This window comes from Solea senegalensis, linkage group LG9 (assembly GCF_019176455.1).
Source record: "Solea senegalensis isolate Sse05_10M linkage group LG9, IFAPA_SoseM_1, whole genome shotgun sequence".
Classification (NCBI taxonomy): Eukaryota; Metazoa; Chordata; class Actinopteri; order Pleuronectiformes; family Soleidae; genus Solea; species Solea senegalensis.
In genome coordinates, this window is record NC_058029.1 from 5,031,695 (window position 1) to 5,054,816 (window position 23,122).

The 23,122-nt window shown below is 39.8% G+C and overlaps 2 protein-coding genes across 3 annotated transcripts in view; both read left to right on the forward strand.

The window, feature by feature from the left end:
* Positions 1-1,522: 1,522 nt before the first annotated feature.
* Positions 1,523-8,481, forward strand: fbl (fibrillarin). 2 transcript variants are annotated; one of them, XM_044034940.1, is made up of 9 exons: positions 1,523-1,673; positions 3,308-3,469; positions 3,705-3,839; positions 4,100-4,194; positions 4,821-4,991; positions 5,272-5,404; positions 5,936-6,048; positions 6,375-6,520; positions 7,683-8,481. In XM_044034940.1, exons 1-9 carry the CDS (start codon positions 1,664-1,666, stop codon positions 7,705-7,707), a joined length of 990 nt encoding a protein of 329 aa, XP_043890875.1. In that variant the 5' UTR covers positions 1,523-1,663; the 3' UTR covers positions 7,708-8,481. The 2 variants fall into 2 exon arrangements, with proteins under 2 accessions (XP_043890875.1, XP_043890876.1); XM_044034941.1 differs by having other exon boundaries at positions 3,308-3,415.
* A 1,061-nt stretch (positions 8,482-9,542) lies between these two features.
* Positions 9,543-23,122, forward strand: part of dyrk1b (dual-specificity tyrosine-(Y)-phosphorylation regulated kinase 1B) — a 40,967-nt gene continuing 27,387 nt past the window's right edge. The window contains exon 1 of the mRNA XM_044033677.1: positions 9,543-10,323. The gene's annotated coding sequence lies outside the window, so the exon portion shown is untranslated. The remainder of the gene's footprint in view (positions 10,324-23,122) is intronic.

Sequence of the window (23,122 nt, forward strand, 5' to 3'; positions counted from 1 at the left end):
AGCTTAAAATTGTGTTTAAAACGGACCAAATTCACCGTGTCTGGGTCAAATTTCCGCAGTCGTTGAAGGTTGTATACCTCATTTTGACCAAATTTAGCTTGATATTTTGGTATGAACTTTGCGGCTACCACCTCATTGGTGTCCGATCTAATGCACTCGTACACGTATCCAAAAGCTCCAACCCCCAAGAGCCCCTTTACTGAATACCTGCTTGATTCCAAAAGTGGTATATAATCATCTTTCTTATTCGTCGCTAATGTGCTCATTATCAATTGTTGACACTTACTAACAATCGAATCCCGATGCCACAACAAAATGTATGAGAAATTACAAGATTTTTAAATTCTCTTTGCTGTTTTGCAGCAATTTTCATCTGTTTTGTTGCATTTCTACCTTCTTCTGGATTTGTGTTGTTTCTGGGATCTTTGTCTTGACCTTGTGTTTGAGTCAGTAATGATGATTAATCACAATTGGTTACTTGGTAGTGGTGTTTGCCTCCAGTTGGATACCTAATATGGCATTACTGCCTCTATCTGGGTTCCTCTTCGTTCTGAAATTCTAACCATTTCTTTGTCTTAGCACTGCCTCAGGTTGCATATGATGTCACCCTCAGCTTTCCTTTGATGGTGGCCATGATTTAATGCATGTTATACTGTATCAGGATGTAGTGATGCCTCTCCCCAATTTGTTTCCACATTCACGCCATTGTATCATAAAGACAGACACAATAGGCAAGCATCATTCAATTCAAAGCTTCCCTAACTAAAATCCATGTCGTGAAACAGAGGCCTGTTTTACATGTATTGTCCTCTTGACGGCACAGTAGCGCAAATGAAGCACCATGAAGCTTCGGCTCATGGGAGAACCAACTGGATGGAAAGCTTCAATGCTTCTTGAAGCTTCATCTCACACATTTGCCAGGCCTGCAGCAGAGAGATAAAATCTCTCCAGACTTCCCTGGATCCACCTCCTGGTTGTACATGCCATGAAGTGTGTGTTTGCGAAACGATGTGGCCTTTAGTTAGTATCAAAACATTGACTTTGTCCATTGTGGCCTATTGTAAAAAACAATCCTCCAAAAATCCCTTGATGAGGTTAATGAGGTTGCTCCAACTTCACCTAGTGGAATGGTTAATATTTTATTTTGTGTTTCCATTAGGCATAGTGCTAAAATAACGAGCCTCAACTGTTCCATCTTTGGTGTCCGTTGAAATCTGACTTGACAGGATCATTCCAGATGAGGGAGTACCCCGCCAAACTGGAAATTTCCGACTTCCGACAACAACTGGGAATGAAAAACAACAATCAACTTAGGTGGTTGTACACTTATAAATTAATTAAGTATAATTATCTTACTTTAAATGAATGCCAAATAAAAATAAATGTTACACACTGGACCTTTAAAATGCAAAAGAAATGTAAGATGAGAAGCATTGAGTGACGCTCTGTGACACTCCACTCCACAAGGTGGCGGTAATGCGCCCAAAGCTATTTGCCCACTGCCATTTAACCACATAAAAAAGGAGCAGCCGTATGCGCACATGTGTTCAGTCGGACTGTGAGTGTCTGCGTGCGTTTCCGTGAGAGCAGAGACAAACTAAAGTCGGACAAAGCAGAAGAGTCCCGAGTACAGCGACGGTTTTACCACCTCATATATATCAACATGAAGCCAGGTATAGTAGATGTGTGATTATGTGTTTACACGGTGTCGTCAATTACGCAGTGAGTGTGTCCCAACATAGCGACTGTGACGGAGCGGCCTACACCGCCATGTTGTTGTGAACCGTCCTCATGCTTCCAATAATGTGCGTGGATGACTTTCTCGCGTTTCTGTGATACATGTGAACTAAACACATCATTGTCACCGAGCTTAAGTCGCTTACGGAGTTGATTTTGGTGCTAATAACGACGCTAGCAACCGCTCTGCGCGCGCACGCACACATACGCGACACGCTGTACACACGTGTTGAGCTCGACGTGATGTAGCGCGAGACACTGGCCACGTTTCGTTCGACTCGAACTCGGTAAAGCATTCGACAGTTTTTGCATGCTAAAGATTCCATGATAACATTATCGTGATCGACAAACATAATCACACGAGCCACTCGGTCTTTTTTCATTGTATCCTGTTCTCGCGTGCAGTGTCCAATGGCGCAGGAAAAACTGGAACAGAAACTCTGAAGATTCGAAAATGGTCAAACTCGTGTAAACGCTGAAAACTAGTAACTCGACTTTAAAAACTGTGGAGCAAACGCCATTTTATGTTTATCGGTGACGTTCATTGAATCTCATCAAAAATATTGTGTTAGTTACTCTAGATTAGCAATCGGGTGAGGCTAGATATTTTAATGACCATTAATGGGAATTTTTACTGTCGTTTATGCCCATGTCTCTAACTATGATGGGTTGAGTTGAACACATTAAACCTTTCCTGCTAGACTAAGTACCTCATGGGCTACTTGCACAACTACTACTAAGATTTTGGCTTTTTGTCCAACTTTCATGCCATACTGCAGGACTATGATTTATCCTACATCAAAGACAGACACATATCAGCATCTTGTTCAGTATACCCAGCTTTTTGTCTATGGATTACTCTGAAAGTATAAGATACAATGACTTGATCGTAGCTAGTGGCCCATGAGGTACTTACAGTATAGGTTCTGTGGACTACGAAGTGTTTTGTCCCACTTTAAAGTTAGACAAAGGGACATGATCTCTGTATCCTCACTCTACCATAGCCAAGTCAGACAGGTTTTCGTGGTGTATATAATGTGCTTGTGTTCAGATTTGATGTCAGTTCTCATAAGTATTTGCTCTTATCAAGTTTTACACCTTAATTAGGTGTAACTTATTTAATCATCTAAAACCACATCTTTAGCTTCTTAAGTGTGAAATATTTTTTGTTTTATTCATAACCACTGAGTCGGACATGTTTCCATAGAACAAACCAAACACTCAGTATTGTTTTTATTACCTGAAGGCCAGGTTAAGAATGTGTTGTGAGGTGGTTGCAGTCTGTAGCTTCACCACTTGATGCCACTAGACCCTCACACATGAAAACCTATACATTTCCTGAGTGTTTTTAACTCCAACTCTTATGGATTGACTGACAACATTAGTGTTTTGGTGGAGAAGGAAGTTCTCAGTTGGTTTTCAAAAAATTAAGGTTCCTCTCACCTTTGTGTGTATTAACAATCATAGTTTATAGATATACTTCATGTAGACAGTAGTCATGCACTGCATCTTTAGGCTGTATTGATGTTCCATAGCCTTTGGCTTCATCTGTAAAATGCCTCTTTTTCAGGGTTCAGCCCTCGTGGGGACAGAGGAGGACGAGGAGGATTTGGTGGACGAGGGGGAGGACGAGGAGGCTTTGGTGGAAGAGGGGGATTTGGTGACCGAGGAGGAAGAGGGGGATTTGGTGACCGAGGAGGAAGAGGGGGATTTGGTGACCGAGGAGGAAGAGGTGAGACTTGAACACTGGATGATCAGAATCTTGGGTTAAGATCATGTCATGAACATAACTGTACTTATAATATGGTGTGAAAACGTATTCCGTAAGATGGTCTTTATTGAACAAGATGTTTGAACTCTGTTGTGTTTGAGTTTAAACTCACAACTCCATTAATGACGTAAATGCAGTTTATTTCACCATGGCACATGCATTGTTTTGGGCAGCTCTAAGAAAATGTCTTTTTCAGGTGGTTTCAGGTCTCCAGATCGTGGAGGATTCCGGGGCAGAGGGGGTGGAAGAGGCACCCCAAGAGGAAGAGGAGGTGGCAGAGGAGGCTTTGGTGCAGGAAGGAAGGTCTTGGTTGAGCCACACAGACATGAAGGTATTTGCTTTTCTCTCTGGCATTTGTGATTATTGTTTGGGAGGCAGAGTAGCTTCTAACTTGAGACAGGGACCATTTTCCCTGGCCTTACCTTTCTCTCTGGATTGTTCCATCATTAAACCAAGTGGGTAGCTTATGTAGGTCTGAAGATACTGTAGGAACACGATATAACTTCACCCTGTCTGACTTGATTCACCATCAAGCAACTTGGTGTCTTAAACAGACCTTGATGTTACGTGTGTGTGTGCTTGTGTTCTCAGGAGTCTTCATCTGCAGAGGGAAGGAAGATGCTCTGGTGACCAAGAACATGGTGGTTGGAGAGTCTGTGTATGGAGAGAAGAGGATCAATGTGGAGGTGAATGATGGTGGACAAACTAATTTCTGTGTGACTTCGATATAAACCGCACATAAAACGCATGTAAACATGTCTGTCAGCTGAAATTGCCGTGCACCAAATTGCCCAAAGACTGACAGTCAAATTACTATTGCATGTGTATGTTCAGTTGGACTTTAGCTGGCCTAGGTGCTCATCGCAAGCTCCATATTTCCCACCCCCTGTCTTTTGGGGTGAATTTGTGCCAGGGGTTTAAAACTAAAATGGCCTGGGGGACACTTACTGTCTACTCTAGGGCTGGTAAAGTGGGAAACTGTTAAGTAGGGGCAGGGTGAGATGACCTATATTGATGTTTTTAAAGAGTGTATGATGCTAAGTGATGGACCGTAGATTTGAAAACCTCAAATTTATGCCCGGTTGGCTTAAAGAGTTAAAAAGTTAATTGGACTTAAAGGAGGTATATTGCCATCTAGTGTGGAGGCAGACACAATGTACACAATTTGCCTCACTGCTGCTACGTAGTATACTATAAGTGCTTTTCGTGAATTATAATAACCTCCTATACTTCACTAGTCTTGGTCCTTAAAATCAGCTGCTGGTTGTCTCTTTTGTGGTCTGACTCCTAAATTCTGACATTTTCTTGAAAGGAAGGAGAGACGAAGATTGAGTATAGAGCCTGGAATCCCTTTCGCTCAAAGCTTGCAGCTGCCATCTTGGGAGGAGTAGACCAGATTCATATCAAGCCAGGAGCAAAGGTCATGTACCTGGGAGCTGCCAGTGGCACCACGGTATCCCACGTCTCTGACATTGTTGGACCGGTGAGTGAGGAGTACACCTGTGGTAGATTTTCAGGATTAAAATTTGATGCATAATAGAGAACACATTCATAGGTTGTGGCCTCAATGTCAACATCAGAATGTTGTATTTGCAGTTTAAAATGTATTTAACCAACATCAATGTCCTTTTTTGTGGTCATTACATGTGTTGTAATTAGGGTTTTATACCAGCAGAGGGTGCACATCAACCAGTAGAATACTAAGTAGAGGGATGTAATGCAAGTTGAACATTTCTCTGAGGGTAACCTGTTGTCTTTTACAGGAGGGACTAGTTTATGCTGTGGAGTTTTCCCATCGCTCGGGTCGTGACCTTCTCAACGTAGCAAAGAAACGCACCAACATCATTCCGATCATCGAAGATGCTCGCCACCCTCATAAATACCGCATGCTGGTTGGTAGGTATCTCTAAGCTGCTGAGGTTCCACTAGTTCTGTCTGGTCACACTGAGTCAAATGATATTTTTTCTAAAATCTGATCTTTTTAGGCAGATTGCCTGCACTGTTAATTACATGTTTGTTAAGCTATAACCATGCAATTGGCACTAGCTGCTACAGTAGGTATACTCGTGTTTGTATTGCTGCTTTTCAAACACTGATGCAGGAAAAATTGGGAGACATCAGCTTTTTAAGACAAGGTGTAGGAATCCTCTGATAAACATCAAATATAGCAGTTAGGCTTGTATAGTGTGTACAGAGAACAGGGTTAGATGGAGGAGGTTGATTCGCTGTGGCGACCCCTGAAGGGAGCAGCCGAAAGGAAAAGAAGAGTGTGTGAGGTCATAAATGTGTAAAAAGGTTGTTTTTTTTCTGTGTCTAAACTACGTAGTGTTACTGTGTGTAGAAGGTGGCGACCACTGACCCAAGATGCAGAATACAAACATCAGAGTGCAGTCTCTGTGCACACTCATGAGCTGTCTCTCATTTTAGGCATGGTGGATGTGATTTTTGCTGACGTTGCCCAGCCTGACCAGACGAGGATTGTCGCTTTGAATGCTCACAACTTCTTGAAGAATGGTGGCCACTTTGTTATCTCCATAAAGGTGCATTTATGTTGTCCTGGACAGAACTGAACACAAAGTACAAGACCTACTTATTATGTGGTAAAGATAATAATTAACTTGACATTGTTAATTCTAAGAATGTCGCAGGCATTGCTTGGTGAGGTTTTATTAATTTTCATTTATGTTTTCTATATAATCACATGCTCACAGTCACATTTATAGTTTGCCGATTGTGAATTCCAATTACAGGAATGAGCAACTGAATATAGGTCATTATCACTGAATGTATGGCAGTATTCCCTCTGAGCTGCTCCTGCTGAGTTCTGTCTTTTGTTTCAGCTGTGTTTTATTTTTTTTAACTGTAGGCTAACTGTATAGACTCGACGGCGGCTCCAGAGGCAGTGTTTGCCGCAGAGGTGAAGAAGATGGGTGCTGAGAACATGAAGCCACAGGAGCAGCTCACACTGGAGCCCTATGAGAGGGACCATGCGGTGGTGGTGGGCATCTACAGGTATACCAACTTAAATCCTGCTCTATCAAAACACAAAATGTCTCATTCAATGACAGGTATTGATTAAATGCATGCATTGAATCAAGAATTTTATCTATGTATAGCTTGGTCTGAAGTATTTTACTCTCTTCATGCAAACATTGCTGGCAATTACTGTATGTAGTGACTGTCCTTGGTTTCTTCAATTGAAGCAGAGCAGCTTTTACTGGGTTAAAGGACTCCCTCTAGTGGACAACTGCTATATTCTCACCATGTATATGACACATGTGACCTAAAATTGCTCACTTTGATTGGTTAAATGGCAGGATCATCATTAAAGGATGGACAGCCCGTCTGGCGTCATTCCTGTGTTTTAATAAGTGATAGTGCAGCACAGTTAATTTATTCTCGCCTCCTTGTAGAGTTTGAATAAGTGTATAGTCAGTCAACTTCATTGGTTTGGTGAAAAATCACTTGCTCAAGATCTGAATACAGTTACCCAAATTATTTTTGCTTTATTTTAACTTGAGTGTTTTTTTTGGGTAGTTTTAGTGACGGGTAATGTAGATAATCTAGCTAATGTAATCCTGCACACTTGCACATTTGGAATCTATTCAAGTTTAAATTTATGGTCATATCACAATATGCATTATCTCATGGTCAGACGGTAGATACAAGTTTACAAATTCATGTCAAACTGATATAATCCCCTCAGGCTGCAGTGATTAATCAATTACTAAATCGTCATTTATTTTAATCGATTTGAGTGCAACAAGCTGCTGATTTTTCAACTTATTAAATGTGAATATTTTCTGGTTTCTTTGCTCCATATAACATTGATTTTGGTTTGGACAAAACTAAATGTTTGTGAACTGGTTTGGTAAATGCCAGTTGACATTTTATGGGCCATACAATTACTCGATTGATCTAGAAAATAATCAACAGATTGATCTACTATAAAAATAAACATTAGTTGCAGCAATAAATCACACAAGGAGCTACCATCGCCTCTTTTATTTAACTAGTGCTGATCGTGTAAAGTGTCACTACAATGCAACCAAATTAGTGAAAATATCAGCTGGTATGTAGTAGCTACTACATTTATACTGCACTAATATTGGTTAACTTGGGTCAATGTTGCACTTTAATTTGTGTTAAAATGCTCTCACCTTTCTCTCCTCAGAGCTCCACCAAAACAGAAGAAATGAAGTGTGGATGAAAACATGGGGAAAACCGTTTTCCCGTTTGAAACCACCTCCCTTTTTGATTACTGTCTGTTTCCCTCCTCTCCACATCTACACCCGGCTGTTGGTAGATTTCTGCAGTGTGGAAGCATAACTAGCACTTGGGGTAAAATTTGGCTGTGTTCCCTTTTTTTTTGGACTGTTAACTGACCAACCACCCTTACTCCTAGTCAAGTGCTGTAGAGGTGTTTGGATGAGCCCAGGAGCATGAGGCAAGTGTTTGTTAGAAAAAAAGTAAATTATGCAGCCAAGTTTAAGAGAACTAGTAGCTTTCTACCCTGGGAAACTGATATTATAAACATTGATTTATAAAGCTTTATTGTTCTATGTAGTTACACATTTGCTGAGGGTACCACATGCTTCAAGTGTATGGTCAGTGTATTATTTTATTATCTTTTCACTTCTGTGTTCCGATGCTTTTCTTCTCTTCCTCTTCCTTATCCTTTCTCAGAGTGCCTCTTTCCCTAGATTGTTGGGTATATCCCAAGTAATTCACACATCATACCCCAGATGACTGGTATTTTTAATTGTTTGAACTTCTGTATGGTAAAATACTTAAGGTGGTGCACATGTAGAGCTTCAGATTTACCTCAGTAAACTGACCTGTGTCTCTGTACAAATATAGAAAGTGACTTTTTCACTCACACTTGTAATTTGATACCAGTATAACTTTTGTGTTGACTGACTATGAAACAGAAAAGTTGTAGATATTTTACAACATGCTTGAAAGTTTTTTGTTTTTTTTGACAAAACCGACAACTTTGTTTTAATAAAATGTTTTTTTTGATTATAACCTTTGGTTTGAAATAACTGAATTCACGGTCTCCAGACATTACATCTACCAGAGTTTACACACAGCATTTGGTAGAGATACAGATCTGGGTTCAGAATCAATTTGGGATTGCCAGTTTTGACCTTGTAATTGTGACATTTTCAGGAATAACTTGACTAAAATGACTCTGGATTACTGTGGAGAAAAGTAATGGTACCTCGTACTCTTGCTTGGTTATTTTATACATAATGCCCATTGGACCATTATGTTATCCTACACATGGTTGTGTGTGAAAACCTCAGATCAGCAACTCAGATCCTCGCCTACTTGGCACCAACAATCGTGTCCTGCAATGTCACTCTCCTTTGGCGTTGAACCTCAGCACGACCTTGTTTTGGTGCTGTGTGATGGGTTGATTAAAATATTTGCTATTTATATAATATTTGGAGCAGCTGAATGGTGTACCCAAAAAGTGTGTAGTTGAGTTAAAAATGCAGATGAAGATCCAGATCTGAAGCTTGAATTGTTGGTAATTAGATTAAAAGCCTCCCTAGCTGTTAAAATTTCTGATTTTAAAAGTTGAAATGAGTTAGTTTAACACCTTTCACAATATCTTTTTTAGCAACTGTCTCCAGAGCGTCGCAATTATTTACTGTTATTGCCCAGCCCTGGCATCGATTTATTTAACAGATTGGAAATGGCTGTTTCACAGATTTCTAAAGTGTTAAGAAATGCCAATAAATGTCAGTAATATTACTGGATTACTTTGACCTCCAATAAGAAAAACTTTGCTCTGGATATTTAAAATTATGCGGATGAAATGTTTTAATCCCCGCGCGACAAAATGCAGCGTAATCTGCGAAGCCCTTTTACCAAAATACATCCCAATTTGCATCAGTTTGGGTGTGTAATAATCGCGCTGTTGCGTTTCATTTTTGAGGGGTAACTTTTGGAAGTTACTCGTAAGAACTGCCCGCGATGGATTTGTTTTGGCAGCCATTTTGTGGGAAAATTCACTGGAACGCGCCGGGCCATACTCGCCTGGTGTCGGGAGTGCGCTCTCAATGCAGCCCCTCTCTCCTTTGACCGATATTAACATCACGGAGGGGCTGACCGGCACAGAGCTAGCTGTAGCTGTGTGAATGTGTGCGCGAAAATACGTGTAGTTTTTCTGTAGCGTCTGCTTGCACTGTCCGTTGGCCACTCGGCCGGCCGTTACCCGCCAAGCAGCCTGCAGTGTGCGGACTGTCTTCATCCAAAATTCCAATGGCAGAGTTTTATTAGGCAGCTAGCATGCTAGCTACGAGCTAGCAGGCTAGTGTTAGCTTCTTTCCTCTAAATTAATTTAAAAAGAGCGGACGGGCTTGCAGAGCCGGCGGGTCCACGCCGTAAGTGAAGGTGGTCTCTGACACAGCTGTGAATAAACCTCGAACCACTGAAGTGAGTGTGCTGACCAGATTTAAAAAAAGAAAAGACTGAACCTGAAGTGCCCGTGGTTGAGGCGGCGAGCTGCCCACCTCCCCTCAGGCACGGCTAGCTGTGCTGCGCCGGCGATTACTTACTATAGACAAGGCGCTCTCTGAGCTCAGGGAGACTAACGTGATTTTTCTGGAAACTTATCTCACTTGGGGATTTTTTTGTTTGTTTTTGTTTTAACCGGCAAACAATTCTCCACCATCCTATTTGGATTTCTGCTGTGAAAGAAGAACGATTGAGCCGGGGGAGGGGGCTCGGTTCGTGCGGACAGAGGGAAATAGGGGTTCCGAACATGGCTGCTACGCGGAACTTGGTTCGACACACCGCCTGAGGTAAGGCATAAACGGCCGGCATTGCTTTTTTTTTCTTCCCTCCCCAAATCATCAAATGTGATTTTGCAGCTCGTTGCTTCTTTTCCGTGTGATGTGTGAAATAGGTTTGGCAGTCAATATGAAGCAACAGCATTGTGTTGCCCCATCCATCCCTGCGTTATTCGCCCCTGTCAGCCGGCCTCGTGTCCCCATTCCTTTGCCACTGCCGCTCAGATGGCTCATAGGTTTGAGTCATGCTTCCACAGTGGAGCTGCTGGCCGTACCGGACATTAAATGCTTGGCTGGAGTATCTACAGTGTTACCCCCTCATTCAGTTGCTTTTACTATGTCCTCCGGCCCCCCGTCCTTCTGGTTCAGCTGGTGACTGAGGCGTTTTCAGCCATCTGGTGGGTTGACTGTGGGTTGGATTGGTCATTAATAGGCTAATGATTGATGCCACCAGTGTGCGTGTATCTGGGCAAGTTTCATTCGCAGCGGCGTCGCTACCTGTCTTGAGTTAAAGCACGACACCGAGAAGACTGGGGAAAGATGCCGGCTGCATAAAACGGAGGGGAGATATGACATGAATGGATGTGTTGCTGCATGATCGAGGCGTGTTGCTGATCCTTGGTGTATACGCTTATATCCTGCTGTCGATGGCGATGACTGTAGGTGTTACAGAAGCCAGCCAGCCACAACCCCCCCGACTGTCCTCTGTAGAGCTGCAACATTTCATCTGCTATGGCAGGTAACGGTAGCCACTAGCTTAGCTACCGCATCAGCCCCAGCCCCTACCCTGCCCTCTGGTAGAGGGACAGGAGTTCAGTTGCCGGGAGATGAATGCTCCTGGGCAGGGAACAGGACTGTGGAGAGACCGGAGCCGATGCACAGCCGGTTAATAACGTCCCCTCTCTCTTTGTACGTGGCTTTTTTGATGCATTCTTTCTGTCGTTCCTCAACAGTAGATGTTGTGGTCAGATATTGTGACCGATTTAAATAATAGGCTTTGCCACAGATGCTGTTCCCCCACCTCCACACCCACCCAGCTGAAGTTAGGCTGCTGTTTTTCCTCAAAATGGACCCCCCCCCCAGTCAATTCTGCTTTACTCAGTGATTTTTCATTCAAGATTCGTCTTCTCAAATCACACTTATCACGGTGGTGTGATTTAGATTGTTCGTTAGGTTTGATCGGCACTGTTTAGTAACCGGTCTGTGAAAAAGGCCACATATAGGCCATAGCGTAAGATTTTGGATGAGAGAAAGGACACATCTCCTGAGAGGAAAGCTTTTTTAGAAATCTCTTTCAGAACAATGAAGATGGGCTCCCTCGAAATGTCAGGTTTCTGTGGAAGTGGGCCTGTATTCAAGGTGTTTGCGGTTCCATTGTGCTACAGGTCTCGAGTAATGTTTTTTTTGTGTCATGTTACAGTAGATACAGCAAATACATTTAGTTTGTGCTGACTGCCCGTGAGGGCTGTGAGCTCTCATCTTGAAACATGTTCTAACTGCATCTGCTGCTTAGCTACAGTCAGCATATGAAACACCTGATTGTAGCCTGTGGATTAGCCTCTTTCACCGCACTGTCATCATGTCACCACCACAAGCATGTACAAAAAACCCACTTGCATTTACCATCTGTAGCTATCATATATTTTAGATTGCATCCCCAATATTTGTCGCTGGACTTCATGTGTTGCAAATTATACGTGACTGCTCCTCAGTTCCATCTCTGCTTTCAGTGCTTGCTATGAATAGGAACAGCAGAACCAATAGTTTTGTGGAAACCAGGACAGGAAACAAATCTTAAAATCTGAGAAGGTATCATCCCTGAGACCAAGAGAATGAAACTGCTGGATCATGCTGGCTTGATGCCTCAAACAGTGAACCACAGTGCACTGCTGTTTTTTTATATTTATATATATACATATACGTATATGTATATGTATATATACGTATATATATATATATATATATATATATATATATATATATATGTATGTATGTATGTATGTATATACATATACATATACATATATATACATATACATGTATATGTATACATTTATATATACAGGTTGCTCTTCAAACTGTCAGTACTAGCCAAAATCTGTTATAACTATAAGTAAAATCACACTTTTTGCCCCGTAGCCTCTACAGTCGCGGTAATCGTTGGTCAGCGTACGGGCCACTACATTGGCTACCAACCCCCTGTTGGTCAAGTATCTTTTTATTTTCTCATCATCATCTTTATTTTCTCACATTGTCTCATTCATCTCTGCTCTCTGTCCCCACATTCATGCATTCATCTTTGCGTTAGTGCAGTTATTCAAGTTGAAACCTCCCACTGACGCTGTGTAAAGTTAAGCATTTTCACGGTTGCTTTTTTTACTGCTACTAATACTGCCACTACTACTGAGAGCAACAACAATGTAAAATACACAATGTAAGTATTATACAAGTATGGATATTTTTATATATATTTTTTCTAAGGTATCAAATCACTAAATGTAGTGGATACACACACCATTTTGATGATATGGCAAATGCTTTAAAAAAAAAAAAATAGATGTTACCTTCAATTTGAACTGACTTGTATTCCACTGTATTACATTTAGGGCTACAACGATTAATTGATTATTAATTGACTGCTGAATGAATCACCTATATTGATAATCAATTCGATCCGTTTGTTTGTTCTTAATAATGAATACAAGTTCTCTGATGTCTCAGCCTCTTTGCTCCATATAATGAAGAAATCATTCAATAATTTTGGTTTGTGGGGAAAATGAGACATTTTACTGCATCATTTCAAGGTTTGGGAAACACAGATCAACTTTTTTCGGCATTTTCTGACATTTTGTGGACCAAACACAGAACATGATTATTTGAGAGTGTAATTGACAAATTGTTAATTAGTTTTAGCCCTTTATGGCAGAAGGTATCTCAGGATTCTTCAACAAGTCTTCAGTAACACTTTCCATTTGTTTTTAAATTGACATTATACCAAAGGTTTGTCAAACTGCAACACAGTTTGTGTCACAAAATGCAGAAGGACTGAATTCATTTTTGATTGAGCTTTCTGTAGAGCATGCATCACAACGACGTGACAATGATTCTGGCACTGATGAATAATCTGTTGATTATCTTCTCAATTATTCAAGTGGTTTAGTGTATAAAATGTTTTGGAAATTTGCTGTTTAAAATGACAGATGTCAGCATCACATTGACTCAGCTATAAATCATTGATCCGAATGCAGTTTCATTGAGAATGGAACATTTTTTTATTTTTTTTTTTACTAACATTTAATATTCCTCTTTTATGTTTTGATTATGTGATTATTGGTTTCGCCAGCCGGCTGTTCAATACAAAACAAGATTGGATATGACAAAATCGACAATGTCCCACTGAGTGCTCCTGCTGTCCAACAAAATCACCACACTACATCCTAAAATTAAAAAAAATAACCAAAAATGTTTTAAATTTGATGTATAATTAGATTCTATGACTTTTAAAATACAACTCTTTAGACTAAAGAAATGGTCTTAAGAGTCGCTGTAACTCATCTTAATAGATAAATAGATTTGGTAATGGCATTTTTTTTGGACTATATTTATGCTCTGTTCAGTTGTCACAAGCAGAGAATTACTGGATAATTCTTAGTTAGCAACAAGCAGAGCCAACATTCAACTAAGACTGCTGAGTGGTTACCAAAGTTACCAAAGATGCTATTTCTATTCAACTTTGGCTATATTTGCTACTGAAGAAAAATGACACTGTGATAAATATTGTATAGAATGTAGGGCTGGACAGTAAGTGACTGACAAAATGTGAAAAGACACTGTGTAACACAACTATACGACACAGTGTGGTTTTGTAGTTCAGCAGGAGCCAACAGAGTGGTGACTAAACGGTCAGCTGATGCATTTAATTACCTTTTCTATGAAGGTAATTAGCTTTATGCAGCTTGAGTTTGGCTGCCATTACATATGGCACTGTTTCTGCCTTCCCAGTCAACAAAGAGAACAGTTTCACGCTGGATTCGAATCTGCCGTCGGACTCATCCAAAGACGAAGCGTGTTGCACATGGATTCTGGGTGTAGTTTCTTTTTCGGAGTAAATTTTAATTCTGTTGAGTTGTTAGCTAAAAATAAATTGTTGCAGGGTCCTCAAATTTCAAACATAGTTAATGTAAATGTGGCAACTTGAAGTGTTCTAGTTGTCATTAAAGCCACGCAGGTTGTGAGACAATGTAAGTCTGTCACAGTAGATAATACCATCGTACCACTTTATCGGGCTTTAGTAAGAAGTGTTGAAAATATTAATCAACAAGCATTTTTGCCTCAATGTGATGCTCTGCATTGATTAATCAGGTTTTACTCTCCTAACTGTCATGGCCAATAAAACATCAATAAATATATTCATATTATCTTTTCTTTTGCTGCTCTCTAAAGACCATCAGCTGTTATTGTTTGTATTTCGTGTCTCTGGACATGTGTCTACGTTTCATTGAATCCAGAAAAGCAAAATGTTCCTAGTGCGGTCGTAACAGTGTTGTGTATTATTGGAGCAGATATTGAAAAGTGCTCCCATTTTTTTCACATCTAGATCTCTCCATTATATTTTAGTGGGAATACTGGTGGACTCATACGTACAGTCGCTTTAATGTGTGATGGTGTGCAGGCCTGACGCTTGGTGGCCGTTGGGAGGTCCGCACGTTTGTGTCTGTCATGGCCGTCAACGTAGCCAGAGTCTGCCACTGTTTGGTGCATTTTGTCTGATGGAAAACATTGGCAGAGCTCTGTGCAACTAAGAATTATTTTCATCGATTACTCAAGTACTTTTTTGATTAGAAAATGTTGAAAATTGTTTACCAAACCTGGAAATGATGACGTTCTCGAGTGTCTTGTTTTGTCCACAAACCAAAATTATTGAGTTTTTATGATTTCTTTGTTATATGGAGCAAAGAAACCCAAACATTATATAGTTTTACTTGTTGAAAAAAAAGAACACTCAAATTGATTAATCGATTATAAAAATAGCCGACAATTAAGTTAGTAATTGGTTACTACTTTATCGTGATAGTTTTTGCCGTGCGATGTGACCAAAATCTAATTTCTTCAAGGGTTAAAAGAAAGACTTTTGGAGTTTCAACTGCTCTGCTCTTTTAGAAGCAGAGAGGAAAGTCTCTTTTTTATTGTCGGTGGAGTGACATTGTTTAAACTTTAGACAGGAAACTCCAAACAGCAACAGTTCAGTTTGGACTGTAAAAACCGTGCTGCTCATGCTGCAACACCTTATTTGATATAAAAATGGTTTCGGCCAAGGTAAAGAGATCAATGTCTGCAACAGGTGAAGGTCAGGTTTCCCCCTCACTGATGTGGATGAATTGATGTTGCATTGTTGGTAAATTTCAAGAGTCAACATATGATGGCTGTTGATTGAGTGCTCCTGCTCTTGCGTGAAAAGAGGGAGCTAAAGCAATACCTGTGTCTTCGTGAAAGGAATAATCTGAAAACAGTTTTAATGGCAACATTCACTGCTGACATGTCACCTGTCAACTGTGTTACAGTGCAGCAGAAAGGAGTTATGTGTGAATTGAATTTCCTCATCATTTAGCAGGTACCTTAATAAAGCTTGAATTATTTGAAATTACAGTGTCACATATTTACAATATTTATATAAAAGTAAAGACAAAAGAGAACCACATACCTGGCACTTAAGTGCACTCATGTATTCTTTCTATTTTAATTGCCTGGTTGTGTTGTTTCAAATGTGTTGAACACCTTGTAACACCTTGTAACACCTTGTAACTCTTTTCAACCAGCTCTGGACAGTCCCCCCTGTGCTGAGTGTCAGTAGATCAGTCTTTGTGGGAGGAATAATATACAAACACGCTCAATGAAAGGATCCACAATCACATCAGCCATCTCTATGACAACATTCATAGTAACAAGGAGAAAGTAAGAGACAATTATGCACATGAAGAATTGACATTGTGGCATATGCAGGGCTATTCTGCGATAACACACGGAGGTCATCCAGCTGCAGCACAAGACAACAATGTAGAAATCAGTTAACTTTGTCCTGTGCCGTGTGTCAAAATGCCTTTTTTTTGCCTGTTTAAAAGTTACAGTTTGGTATTTGACAGAGTCAAAGTGATCGGGTATGTTAGTGTAAAGGTTTTGTGATGTGTGGTTTACTTTCTTACTGAAACACACAGCTGCCAGCAGGGACATAAGGTAAAATGGATTTCAGCCTCATGACTAAAGCGTCACCTTATAAAATCTACACCTGCTGAAGCCTCCCATGTCTTAAGAATTTGTTTGCAACTTGTAAGAAAGCCCGGTTTGTAATTGGAAACTGAAGTTTGTAAACTGCTCACTATCCCACACCAAGGTCATAGCGTTTTTAGCCCCATTCCATGTGTGTGAAGACCCATTTCGCATTGCTGAATGGGCATACAAGACCACAGTCCAGTCCAATATCAAACAAAGGTCTAGGTCAGTTACATACAACCTCATTCTCGTATTCCATTCCAGTAGTGGTGATTTTTCTCTGGCTGACTTCATGCTGTATAGAACCTTGGCAAGTCTCTATGGTTACCGTTTTCTTCATGGTATCTGGACTTAGTGGTCCTCTGTGCGCACACGTATGCAAAGCATTTGGCAAGGTTGTGGTTAGGCAAAGCTGAAAGGAGAACTTTAAACACTGAAGTCACAAAATTACACATTAAAACTGACTGGGTGGGGGCAGCAGTGGACTCACAATGTCTGTGTGCAGTCAGTAACGTAAACTTTGGTGTGAGCGTTGGGGGCTCAGCCCAGCCCAGAACACGTTGTTCAATTTTGATACCTGACCAACACATGTCTCGCATAGCTCAACTAAGAAGGGCTTTATTTGAACAGTGACACATTTTAATGACGACAAACAATATTGTGTCTCATATTCTCCTCACCATTCCTCACCTCTCCAGGAACTTTGTTGGTGTATGCGCTGTGTTTTTTGTATCACACATCATTCATTCTTTACAGTAATTAAGGTGTGATCATTGAAAGCAGTTCACCTATTAACTGAGGAAAAATGAGGAAAGGTTTGAATGTTGCTGAGAAACTAGTTGATCTTGCTTTCACTTTTGTTTACCTCTAGTTGTTTTTTTGTTTATTTACAACCCGTTAGTACAGAGGCTTACCCTTAATTTGAACCCTAATCCTTACCATTTATCTTATTTTAGATCAAAGTCGTCATGCTGAAGGCTGTAAACGATCACAGCATTTGAAGGACTCCATTTTTGGCAGTTTGACAAAATGTCAAATGTGAAATCTAGTGTTAGACACACACACACACACACACACATATTGTCTTATATTATGAGGAATTCATGTAACTTGTCTGCTGGAAAACCATATAGTCCAAACATTAACATAGCAGTCAGTCTTGTTACAAACATACCATCGTGATAGACTTGACAACCACCCTCTGGTCAAACCTCTCAGCTTTTTGTCTTTCTTCAGGTCTCTCTCTCTCTCTCTCTCTCTCTCTCTCTCTCTCTCTCTCACTCTCTCTCACTCTCACTCTCTCTGAGAGTGCTGGTAATTTGGGTGAGAGGGTTGTTGCATGTTGCCCCTGCACCTGTCCTTACTTGGACTCTATTTCTGGGGTCTCACACTGAAACTGACTGTGTCTCGCCTGGCAACAGTGCCTGTATGTATTACAGATATAGTGTGTGTGTATATATATATGTGTGTATATATATGTGTGTATATATATATATATATATATATATATATATATATATATATATATATATACACTCTGACGTTTCTTTCATCATGCTGTGTGTGTTATCAGTGATAGGGTGGGTGTCTGTTTTCAAGTTGTCACCTGTACTTTGCTCTGTCTTAAATGTGTCTTAAAGAAGTTGGACTTGTCCAGTGACAGGATTTCCATTGCAGGGGAATTCTTGTGGGGCCCAGCTCTTTATGACCTTCTACAAGCCTTAGAAATGGCGTCTCCATGATGCTTCATTTCTTGATTTACGTCTCCTCAGCATCGACTTTTCATGTGTTTTTCTCAGTTCAAGAGCACAAGACTTACTCTGTGCCGGGATCAGACTACCGCGGTATTTTTGTCTTTCACGATGGTTTACCATGTCAGATTATCAATCACAGTGGCACAGATTCTTGCCATGTCGAGACTGGCGACACTACAAGCATGACAACCGACCAATCACCATTCACTGTGCAAGTTTATAGGTCATCGGGGGAAAGCAGGGGCAAGGAGTTTTCGATCATTACTCACCGTGTTGCTGAAGTGCCTCCACTTTCTCTCGCCAATATTTTGGTGGTGAAGTGGGATACTACAGGACCCTGTAAGTGCGAGTATACCAGGGTTCAGGGACATATTTGGGGAAATATTGAAACCAGACCCTCAATTCTGGCACCAGATAGTTTGATTGAGCACCACTGTTCAACATCATTGGTGACTTCAGGGTTAGGGTCCTTTCAAAATGTAAGTTTTTTTGAAAAAACTGACATTCCCAAAAGTGCCTTAAAATTTTGGGCCCCGTACACAACTTTAGGAAAGTTTAGGATATTCCAAAACATCATTTTGGGAGCCCTAAAATGAAAATTTTTGGAAAATAGGTCCCTGAGTTAAAAAAAAAAGAGGAAAAATCTCAAACCCCGCCTCTTGCATTTTTTGTGTATACAAGCAAATATGCAACTTACAAAAAAAGATGATGTCAAAGCCCCGCCTCTCTAACATTTAACCCCACCTCGCCTGGCATTTCGAGTCGTTTGGTTGTATGTTGTAATGTTTTTCTAAACAATGCTGTGTTTTTACGGCAAACATTTTAAGAATGAAGAAGAAACAAATTGCATAGTTATATAGTTTCCGTGTGGATAAGACTCAAACTACTTGGATACGCGCATTCTACCAGTAAATGATGTGTTTAAAAATTCGGTATTGTTCTTTTCTTACCACTTGAATGCACTGTTGAGTATTTTGTTATGTCTTTTTAAACAACAGATGTTCTTGTATAATACACACTGTGTGTGTGTGTAAGATGCAACAGTCCTGGCAGATTACAGACCAAAGGAATGAGGATGGTAGAAGAAGCCTTCATTTTGATATGCCAGCATTTTCTGGGTTCATGTTCAGAAGTCAGATTATGGCTGAAACACTCTATTAATCGATTATTAAATTAATTGGTTTGAGGACGAACTAAAGAAGAACCAAAAGAGATTCTTCTGATTCTTCAGCTTCTTAAATGTTTCTTTGCTCCATATAACAAATAAATCGACATTTTATGAATGATAACTCGATTAACCGATTATGAAAGTAATTGTTAGTTGCAGGCCTAACTCAGATACAACTCTTTCTGGGTTAAAATAATATTCCATCAGTGGCTGTGCATGGCAGCAACTCTGTAAAAAGTCTAGTGTTGAAGTCGGATTCTGAAGAAAGGTCCTGACCTCTAAAAGTCTTTTTCTTTTCACTCTTGTTTGTGCTGTACATTCAGGGATTGTCCTGCAGCACTTTCTCAACACTGTGACCTGAAATGCAAATATTGATTGCAAGGGTCATGACAATTAGTAATAGCAGCAGAAGAATTGTTTGGGATTAGGATTTTGATCTTAAATCCTGAATCATCAAAGTGGTAAAAGAAGTAACATTTATTTATTTATGGGCTGCAAATAACGATTATTTTCATCATCGATTAACGTTTATATCGTTTTCTTGATTAATCAAGTAATTGTTTGGTCAATGAAATGTCAAGCCTGGAAATTGTGATTCTTGTTTTGTCCACAAACCAAAATGATTCAGTTTTTATGATTTCTTTGTTGTATGGAGCAAAGAAACCAGAAAGTATTCACATTTAAGAAGCTGAAAAATCCAAGAAACTGGTTTTAATTACTGAAAAAAACCTCAAACCACTCAAATCGATTATAAGAAATAGTTGACAATTTATTTATTAATCGGATTGTGGCAGGTTTGCTGCGACGACAGCATGTCCTGCTAAGGCTACGGAGTGTTGCATTAAGAACTGTGAGAGAAAAAGAAAATAATTTGAACCATAGTGAGAACCGAAATGATTCAGTTTTATTGATTTCTTTGTTTCTTTGAAAATATTCACATTTAAGAAACTGAAAAAGCAGAGAAACTGGTTTTAATTATTTTATAAAAAAAAAAACCCAAACACTCAAACCAACCAATCAATCGATGATTAAAATAGTTGAGGACTCACTTATTTGTTTCCAGCTTGTTTTTATTTTGCCATGTTATGTTTGTAACTGAGTTAGTTATCGGGTTTCAGGCTGTGAAAAGCAAATTAATCTGTCCATTATTTTCTTGATTAATCGAGTATTGTTGTTAATCGTTTGGTCTATGAAATCTCAGACAGTGTTGATTAATGTATGTCAAACCTGAAAATTGTGATCTTGTTTTGTCCACAAACCAAAATGATTCTGTTTGGATGATTTCTTTGTTGTATGGAGCAAAAATATAACCAACATTTAAGAAGCTGAAAAAAACAACCAAAACACTCAAACTAATGAATCAATGATCAAAATAGTAGACAAATCGTCTTTTTGTTATTATTGTTATAATGGATTAACCCTATTTTATTTTGCCATTATATGTTTGTGACTGGGGTTATTTGAAGAAAGTGGTGCGAAGGCAAAAGGTTTTTGTTTTTTCTCCTTGTGAAGCGAACATTAAAGCACTGTGGGCCTAATAAAGGACTTATCTTATCTGGTGCTATTAGCAACAGGCTAGCTCGGAGCACATTGGTGGGTATTTGTGCAGCAGCTGTACACCAGTCAAATGCTACACTGTGTCATTCCTTGCTCGGCTTTTGTTTTTGTCTCTGGCACCGCCAAGTGCCGGGGAAGAGAAGGGCATGTGGAGTGCTGCTCTCCTCTCCTCCACTCCTTTTGCTGAAAGCACCCTGCAGTAGCAGCATGGTAATTCTGCTCCTCTATCTTCCCCCTGCATCATGTTTACCTAGCAACAAGCATCACCCGCGGCTGGCCATCCCATTGGTCATTTGAAAACGCACCGGGGACCAATGGCAGGGCTGTTGCCATGGTACAGTGTATAGTTGCCGGGTGGAATTTTTTGCTGCAAGGCACGTGAGTCTCGGAGTCTGCTTGCCTCCCCGCGCTGCCGTTGTAATCTCCGCTGTCTGGCCGTTAGTAGCGCCGAACGTGACTGTGGAAGCCAGTCAGTAACTCTGTGAAGGGGAAATACTGACGTTTGTTCATATTTTTCCCACTAATAATAGGACAACATTAACGCAACGTCTCAGTGCTCGGCGCGTTTCCGTGGCTGTTGAAGCTCCGTTTGTGTGTGTGTGTGTGTGTGTTGCTGCCCAACGCAAGAAGCCACTGAACGTGAACTGTGAAGTCAGTGTTCAAACGAAAGGCCACAAAGAAAAAAGACAAAGGAAAAAATAATAATCAGATTTATTAAATGTATCTTTATCTTTTATTTATTTAATTACGTTCTTTTAAATTCTCATTTATTGTACTTAAGAACAAACCTCACAGATAACGTTTCCATAATTCCGGGATTCCGTGATGTAATTGAAACTAGAAATGCAAGTAATGATTACTTTTCATAATCTGATTATAGAGTAATGGGTTGGTCCATAAAATGTAAAAAAAAAAATGTTGATCATTGTTTACCAAACCTGGAAATAATGATGTTCTCAAATGTCTTTTGTTTCGTCCACAAACCATAATTATTCAGTTTGAAGGATTTCTTTGTTACATGAAGCAAAAGAAAACCAAAAAGATATTCACATATAAGAAGCAGAAAAATTTGAAAACTTGTTTTAATTGTTTTTAAAAATGCACTCAAACCAATTAATCAATTATCAAAATAGTAATCGATTTTTTAATAATTTAAAAAACATTTCAAAAAGTGTTTTAAATATTTTTTCTGTTTTTTTAAAGGAAAAAATATATTTAAACAGAACATGGGTGACTTTCGACTATAAATGACAACTGTTACTCCACCAGGGGAATTTTACTTTCAGTCCTAGTCTTTTGTTATGTTTCTTAAAGACATATCTTCTTTTTCTTTTTTAGAATTTGTGTACGAAGGTCTACTGTGTGGTTAAAAGAGTCAATTTAATCCCTTTACTGCAAACTGTGGAAGAAAAGTGTAGGTCAGCCAGTGTATGTTTGTACACAGACCTCTCACCTGTTGCTCATTTGTCTTCAGAGATAATTATGGGTATTGCGTTGCATGATGAGAAGAAATGCGGCACTCTTGGCGTTTCTCCTCAGTGCAAACAGACGCGTGCACTCAGGTTAGTAAAACAGCAGCTCTGTGCCTGCGCCTCTCTGTATTTCTTCATCCTATTGGTCATGTATCTGATAACACGTCTGCCCAGAAATAGACCTGACATATAATCAAGATATGCAGGTGAAATTGCTTGTTTTTGGCCTAAAAACAATGGGCTAAAGATCTTTGTCTCTCCTCACTACCTGTTTTTCTGCAGCTGGTGAGGTTAGCTGCTTTATATGGGGTTTTGTGTGGTTTCTTGACCACGCACCGCCCAGGTTTGTTCTGTTAAAATTGTATTTAAAATTGTATTTTAAGTGTAAGGAGCTTATAAAAGGGTCATAAGTGCTACTAATTAGGGCTGCAACGATTATTCAGTTAATACAATTACTATTCAGTGTTCTGGTTTTTCAGCTTCATATAACAAAGAAAACATTAAAACTGAATCATTTTGTTTTGTGAATAAAACAAGACATTTGAGAACGTCTTCATTTCTGGGTTTGGTAAATAGAGATCAACATTTTCTGA

Excerpts from the sequence above, each read along its gene's own strand:
- fbl (XM_044034940.1), top strand. Across the intron at positions 3,840-4,099 it reads TGAGCCACACAGACATGAAG|GAGTCTTCATCTGCAGAGGG; the intron begins GTATTTGCTTTT and ends TTGTGTTCTCAG. Across the intron at positions 4,992-5,271 it reads TCTCTGACATTGTTGGACCG|GAGGGACTAGTTTATGCTGT; the intron begins GTGAGTGAGGAG and ends TGTCTTTTACAG.